We start from the raw sequence: 7,819 nt of genomic DNA on the forward strand, positions 1-7,819 counted from the left end.
TCTCTCTCGAAGTACCGCCCACCCTCTCTCTCTCGAAGTACCGCCCACCCTCTCTCTCTCGAAGTACCGCCCACCCTCTCTCTCTCGAAGTACCGCCCACCCTCTCTCTCTCTCTCTCTAGAGAGAGAGAGAGAGAAAGAGAGAGAGAGAGAGAAGTACCGCCCACCCTCTCTCTCGAAGTACCGCCCACCCTCTCTCTCGAAGTACCGCCCACCCTCTCTCTCGAAGTACCGCCCACCCTCTCTCTCGAAGTACCGCCCACCCTCTTCGGAGAGAGAGAGAGAGGGTGGGCGGTACTTCGAGAGAGAGGGTGGGCGGTACTTCGAGAGAGAGGGTGGGCGGTACTTCTCGAGAGAGGGTGGGCGGTACTTCTCGAGAGAGGGTGGGCGGTACTTCTCGAGAGAGGGTGGGCGGTACTTCTCGAGAGAGGGTGGGCGGTACTTCTCGAGAGAGGGTGGGCGGTACTTCTCGAGAGAGGGTGGGCGGTACTTCTCGAGAGAGGGTGGGCGGTACTTCTCGAGAGAGGGTGGGCGGTACTTCTCTCTCTCGAGAAGTACCGCCCACCCTCTCTCTCTCTCGAGAAGTACCGCCCACCCTCTCTCTCTCTCTCGAGAAGTACCGCCCACCCTCTCTCTCTCTCTCGAGAAGTACCGCCCACCCTCTCTCTCTCTCGAGAAGTACCGCCCACCCTCTCTCTCGAGAAGTACCGCCCACCCTCTCTCTCTCGAGAAGTACCGCCCACCCTCTCTCTCTCGAAAAGTACCGCCCACCCTCTCTCTCTCGAAAAGTACCGCCCACCCTCTCTCTCTCGAAAAGTACCGCCCACCCTCTCTCTCTCTCGAAAAGTACCGCCCACCCTCTCTCTCTCTCGAAAAGTACCGCCCACCCTCTCTCTCTCTCGAAAAGTACCGCCCACCCTCTCTCTCTCTCGAGAAGTACCGCCCACCCTCTCTCTCTCGAGAAGTACCGCCCACCCTCTCTCGAGAAGTACCGCCCACCCTCTCTCTCTCGAGAAGTACCGCCCACCCTCTCTCTCTCGAGAAGTACCGCCCACCCTCTCTCTCACGTTTACATATGCCACCCACCCTGCACCTTCTCTTTATTAATACAGCCCCCGCCCCCCCGCCCCTTCTCTTTATACGTAACGCCTTCCATGCAGCTTAAATGTAAAAAAGTACCGCCCACCCTTCACCTTCTCTTTACAAGTACCACCCACCATGCAGATTCCCTTTATTAGTCCCACCCACCGTACACTTCTCTTTATAAAAAGGGAGGATTGGGTGTGGAGGGGGGACATACCTGTGAACTGGGGGCTCAGGGCCTGCGGGTTGTGCAGCATATCCTTCCACAGCAGGTCAAACTCCGGGATTCGCGCCACATTCTGCAGGAGGCGGACCAGGTCCCGACCAATCATGTAGCAGTCCATATACTGCAGAGAACAGAGAGGAGAGGAATTAGAGGGCTTCTAAAGCATTGCGCCGCCTGTACAGGAAGAAACGGATCTTCGTTCCGTGCTACTCCGTGATGTAATATGGAGATTTTCTCTCACTTCCTGTCCTGATAAAAGCAGACACGGTCCTGTTCTCCAGTTTCCGCACCTCCTGCTTTTATGTAAAGAGTTTGACTTTAGGTAAGATGGAGGAGGGAGCACCTACCCGCTCTCGTAGCAGCATGATACAGAAGTCCACCTCCTTCTGTCGCAAAACCAGCAGCTGAGGGGTACCGTGGTGGTCGACAATCAGACGCAGGTAGGTGTACACCGACATGGCGATCAGGATGCTGCTCTTCATGACCCACTCTCTGCAGATGACACCAGAAAATAGTTAATCCCCAACAGAGCTGTCCAACCAGCGCTCCCCATTTCATCTTCCCCAACTTCTCCATTCTTTAATGTAACATTACAACTCAATTCCAGGTAAAGGGTTTGTTCACACAACATGAAACTCGCAGCACCCTCCCCCGTACCCCAGTACCCTCTGCACTTACCTCCTTGAATGACACTGCCCCACACTAGCTTGTGAGATTTGAAAGCCACGCTCGTCTGTACCCTTCTTTCTTCCAGAGCGATTCTCATTGATCAGCGTTGGTCGCAAGCCAGCACTGACCAATGCCCACTCACCACCATGACGTAAAACCGCCCTCCGTAAAAACAGCCCCTGTGTGCGGTGTCCTGAGCTTTCCAGATGCCCACACCACCGTATTGGCTGCGTGGAATGCAGAAGGTAAACAAGGATGGAGGTAAGTGCAGAGGGGACCAGGGTGATGGAGAGGATGTCATTTGTTAGTATATGGCTTTTTAATACTATAACTGTATGAGTCAATGACAATATTAAATAAAGGCAGTAATAAACAGAGGAACACTGCCACCTATCTACAGGCTGTGGTAACCACTTCAAGCCAAATTTTATTAAATTACCGTATTTATCGCCATATAACACGCACCTTAATTTTAAGAGGCAAGTTTCATGAAAAAAAAAAAAAACATTTCAAATAAAGAGCTTTGAAGCAAAATAAGGGTCAGTGCCCATCAACGCAGCCTCGCCAAGTGCCCATCAATGCAGCCTCGCCAAGTGCCCATCAATGCAGTCCTATTAGTGCCCATCTGCAGCCTCCCCACTGCCAATCTGCAGCCTCCCCAGTGCCCATTAATGCAGCCTGCTCAGTGCCAGATTAGACAGAGGCGGATCTCCTGTATACTCAGCGCCACACTCAGCCCCCGCCTCTTGGCCCCCTTCCTTCCCTTCCAAGGCAGCCTATATCGGCGTATAACACGCACCCACGATTTGCCCCCTACTTTCAGTGGGAAAAAGTGCATGTTATACACCAATAAATACAGTATTCTTTTTAATACTATAACTGTATAAGTCAATGACAGTATTAAATAAAGGCACATTGCCATCTACATGTTGTGGTGACCTATGCAAGCAGTTTTTTTTTTTAATTACGCTTTTTAAATACTATAACTGTATGAGTTAATGACATTATTAATAAACAGTGGCAAACTGCCATCTACAGGCTGTGGTAAACTCTGCAGGCAAATTTTTTAATTCATAATTATTTTTAATACTATAACTGTATCAGTCAATGACTGTATTAAATGCACATTGACGTCTGGAGATCGTGGTGACCTCTGCAAGCGGTTTTCTTCAATTATTCTTTTTAATACTAGAACTGTGTGAGCCAATGACAGATTAAACAGAGGCATATTGCCATTTTCAGGGTGTGGTGACCACGTCAAGCCTATTTGTTTTTAATATTCTTGTTAATACTCTAACTGTATAAGTCAAGGACAGTATTAAATAGAGGCACATTGGCGTCTACAGGTTGTGGTGGCCTCTACAACCTGTTTTTTTTTTTTTTAAATATTCTTTTTAATACTATAACTGTATGAGTCAATGGCAGTAATAAAAAGATGCACACTGCCATCTACAGGCTGTGGTGACCCCTGCAAGCTGAAATCTTTTGCTTTCTTCAGCTTGCATAGCTGACAAAGTTAATACATGATCAGGGTCCACTCTGATTGGTCCTAAAGCATAAAGTGTGGGTGGGGGGGGGGTAGAAGCTGTCAGCTAGGAAGTGGGGTTGTTTTTAAAAGGTATCCCTAGCATAACGCATAGTGTTGGGTGTTGAGAAACAATTTTCTAGAGATCATAGGCGGGAAGAGGTTAAAGAGTGCCTTTTATTGACTAGCCACGAGATGAGATGAACCTATATGCACATATTTGGGCCCCTCATGTGAAGGGCACAGAGCTCTTAGCGCACGGGACAGAAATCTGCCCGATATAACCCGGCTGGAAGGCAGCGGATGTTGTGAAAACTATTTCGGGGACGTCTGAGGCTGCTTAATAAAACATAATTATATGAAGAATTATGAACATTCCTTTCCTAATAAAAATAACACCAATGTACCCGCCAGTTCTAGTCTGAAACGAAGAAGCGAGTCAGCAAGGCATGCAGGGTGGGAGCGCCCCTCTCAGGTGATGATAAAGCAAAACTCTAGTAAAGATAATGTTTTGCAAATCCACCAATCACTAGAGAGCGGTGACATCACTGATAATGCAGCCTATCCAATCACTAGAGAGCGGTGACATCACTGAGAATGCAGCCTATCCAATCACTAGAGAGCGATGACATCACTGAGAATGCAGCCTATCCATTCACTAGAGACCAGTGATATCGGCTGTTAGGAGACTTACCTCTGCTCCATCAGGATATCCAGCACACTTTCAGACAGCCAAATATTCTTGGTAGTAATGTCGCCCCCTGTATATGGAAGAAGAGGGAAGTAGAGAGGAGGATGGAGGGGTGAGAGGGAGGTAGGCGAGGAGGAAGAGGGGGGGGGGGGTGAGAGGGAAGTAGGTGAGTAGGTGAGGAGGAAGGAAGGAGGGGTGAGAGGGAAGTACATGAGGAGGAAGGAAGGAGGGGTGAGAGGGAAGTACATGAGGAGGAAGGAAGGAGGGGTGAGAGGGAAGTACATGAGGAGGAAGGAAGGAGGGGTGAGAGGGAAGTACATGAGGAGGAAGGAAGGAGGGGTGAGAGGGAAGTACATGAGGAGGAAGGAAGGAGGGGTGAGAGGGAAGTACATGAGGAGGAAGGAAGGAGGGGTGAGAGGGAAGTACATGAGGAGGAAGGAAGGAGGGGTGAGAGGGAAGTACATGAGGAGGAAGGAAGGAGGGGTGAGAGGGAGGCAGGAGAGGAAGGAAGGAGGGGTGAGAGGGAGGCAGGAGAGGGAGGCAGGAGAGGAAGGAAGGAGGGGTGAGAGGGAGGCAGGAGAGGAAGGAAGGAGGGGTGAGAGGGAGGCAGGAGAGGAAGGAAGGAGGGGTGAGAGGGAGGCAGAAGAGGAAGGAAGGAGGGGTGAGAGGGAAGCAGGAGAGGAAGGAAGAAGGGGTGAGAGGGAGGCAGGAGAGGAAGGAAGGAGGGGTGAGAGGGAGGCAGGAGAGGGAGGCAGGATAGGAAGGAAGGAGGGGTGAGAGGGAGGCAGGAGAGGGAGGCAGGAGAGGAAGGAAGGAGGGGTGAGAGGGAGGCAGGAGAGGAAGGAAGGAGGGGTGAGAGGGAGGCAGGAGAGGAAGGAAGAAGGGGTGAGAGGGAGGCAGGAGAGGAAGGAAGGAGGGGTGAGAGGGAGGCAGGAGAGGGAGGCAGGAGAGGAAGGAAGGAGGGGTGAGAGGGAGGCAGGAGAGGAAGGAAGGAGGGGTGAGAGGGAGGCAGGAGAGGAAGGAAGGAGGGGTGAGAGGGAGGCAGGAGAGGAAGGAAGAAGGGGTGAGAGGGAGGCAGGAGAGGAAGGAAGGGAGGGGTGAGAGGGAGGCAGGAGAGGAAGGAAGGGAGGGGTGAGAGGGAGGCAGGAGAGGGAGGCAGGAGAGGAAGGAAGGAGGGGTGAGAGGGAGGCAGGAGAGGAAGGAAGGAGGGGTGAGAGGGAGGCAGGAGAGGAAGGAAGGAGGGGTGAGAGGGAGGCAGGAGAGGAAGGAAGTAGGGGTGAGAGGGAGGCAGGAGAGGAAGGAAGGAGGGGTGAGAGGGAGGCAGGAGAGGAGGAAGGAGGGGTGAGAGGAAGGAAGAGAGGAGGGGGTGAGAGGAAGGTAGGAGAGGAGGAAGGAGGGGGGCGAGAGGAAGGTAGGAGAGGAGGAGGGCGAGAGGAAGGTAGAGAGGAGGAAGGAGGGGGGTGAGAGGAAGAAGGGGGGGTGAGAGGAAGGTAGGAGAGGAGGAAGGGGGGTGAGAGGAAGGTAGAAGAGGAGGAAGGGGGGTGAGAGGAAGGTAGGAGAGGAGGAAGGAGGGGGGCGAGAGAAAGGTAGGAGAGAAGGAGGGTGAGAGGAAGATAGGAGAAGAGGAGGGTGAGAGGAAGGTAGAGAGGAGGAAGGAGGGGGGTGAGAGGAGGAAGGAGGGGGGGTGAGAGGAAGGTAGGAGAGGAGGGGGTGAGAGGAAGGTAGGAGAGGAGGAAGGAGGGGGCGAGAGGAAGGTAGGAGAGGAGGAGGGTGAGAGGAAGGTAGAGAGGAGGAAGGAGGGGGTGAGAGGAAGAAGGGGGGGTGAGAGGAAGAAGGGGGGTGAGAGGAAGAAGGGGGGGTGAGAGGAAGAAGGGGGGGTGAGAGGAAGAAGGGGGGGTGAGAGGAAGGTAGGAGAAGAGGAAGGGGGGTGAGAGGAAGGTAGAAGAGGAGGAAGGGGGGTGAGAGGAAGGTAGAAGAGGAGGAAGGGGGGGTGAGAGGGAAGTAGAGAGGAGGAAGGAAGGGGGTGAGAGGAAGAAGGGGGGGGGGGGTGAGAGGAAAGTAGGAGAGGAGGTGAGAGAAAGGTAGAGAGGAGGTATGGGGGGTGAGAGGAAGGTAGCGAGGAGGAAGGGGGGGTGAGAGGGAAGTAGGAGGAGGAAGGGGTGAGAGGAGAGGGGAGAAAGGTGGGGAAGGATTCTCTTCCCGACGTCTCTTCTTAGCCTCCCTTACCTCTTCCTCCTGGTGTTTCTCTTTTATCCTCTTGGGTGAACATTCCCTACTTCTCACCTCGATACCCCTCCTCACCCCTTATCCCGCACATAGCACCACACACATCTCCTACTCCGGTAAACCGAACGCTCGCCGGGGTCGTGCTGAGGACAGCGAATTAAATTGCCATCCCCGGAGACGCACCATGCAATGCATAATCCCCACACTCGTCTAAGCTAAAACGGCGCCCGTAGTGGAGAGCGAGTGACAGCCCCATCACAGAGACCTTTCCATGTGACATCCTATGACCAGCGCTCCCCTACCTCCAGTCACACTGGAGACCGTCATACACGGACGCCACAATCGCTACTCGATTAATGAAAACCCGATGCACGCACACGGCTGATAGAATGGGACCAACGTATGACACTTGTTAGGGGTCACGCTGTATTAGCCGCCTGGGGGGGGGGGGGGGGGTTGAGTAGCTGATGGAAAGTTGGGACTTCTTTTCCGCAGCCTATTGAAATGAACGGTCTGCCCTACACGCGACGTGACAAAACGCGCCCACACTCGGGCAAATCTGTGGAAACGAAGGCTTCATTCTTACTCAGCTTTCCCTTCTGTGTAATGTTAGGAGGAGGGGGATGGAGAGTTCATGTTCACCAAAACGAACACTCTCTGCATTGTGCTGGCAGGGCTTCATTATCAGTTGTCATGTTGTTTTGCCCCCACGATGAGGCACCGTGGTTGTGACAGAACACATTGGGCCTGGACAGAGTTCTAGGTCGAGGCTGCTTCCACTTCTTGCATAAAGGTTTTGTGTGATGTGCAGCTCTATGGACTTTCTTCCCTACAATGTAATACTGACATATAATCACACACATGGGTTGGACTTGATGGACTTGTCCCTTTTTTCAACCTCACCTACTATGTAACCTAAATGTATGGTCAAAGGGTAAGGGACAAGAGGGGGCCAAGGGGGGCAGCGTCCGGGGGGCGGCCAAGGGGGGCAGCAGCGTCCGGGGGGCGGCCAAGGGGGGCAGCAGCGTTCGGGGGGCGGCCAAGGGGGGCAGCAGCGTCCGGGGGGCGGCCAAGGGGGGCAGCGTCCGGGGGGCGGCCAAGGGGGGCAGCGTCCGGGGAGCGGCCAAAGGGGGCAGGGACAGGAGCGGCCAAGGGGGCAGGGACAGGAGCGGCCAAGGGGGGCAGGGACAGAAGCGGCCAAGGGGGGCAGGGACAGGAGCGGCCAAGGGGGGCAGGGACAAGAGCGGCCAAGGGGGCAGGGACAGGAGCGGCCAAGGGGGGCAGGGACAGGAGCGGCCAAGGGGCAGGGACAAGAGCGGCCCAAGGGGCAGGGACAAGAGCGGCCCAAGCGGCAGGCACAAGGGGCAGGGACAAGAGCGGCCACATTGGAGGATCGCAGA

The 7,819-nt window shown here is 54.1% G+C and overlaps 1 protein-coding gene across 1 annotated transcript in view; it reads right to left on the reverse strand.

Annotated features, from left to right (window-relative positions):
* Nucleotides 1-7,819, reverse strand: part of INTS3 (integrator complex subunit 3) — a 144,176-nt gene that overhangs the window by 76,236 nt on the left and 60,121 nt on the right. The window contains 3 exon segments of the mRNA XM_077463837.1: nucleotides 1,300-1,429; nucleotides 1,656-1,800; nucleotides 4,197-4,263. Of these exon segments, the coding sequence (XP_077319963.1) occupies nucleotides 1,300-1,429; nucleotides 1,656-1,800; nucleotides 4,197-4,263 (342 nt within the window).

Source organism: Lithobates pipiens, unplaced genomic scaffold (assembly GCF_037356315.1).
Source record: "Lithobates pipiens isolate NorthernLeopardFrog02 unplaced genomic scaffold, aLitPip1_a1.2 Scaffold_30, whole genome shotgun sequence".
In the NCBI taxonomy this organism is placed as follows: domain Eukaryota; kingdom Metazoa; phylum Chordata; class Amphibia; order Anura; family Ranidae; genus Lithobates; species Lithobates pipiens.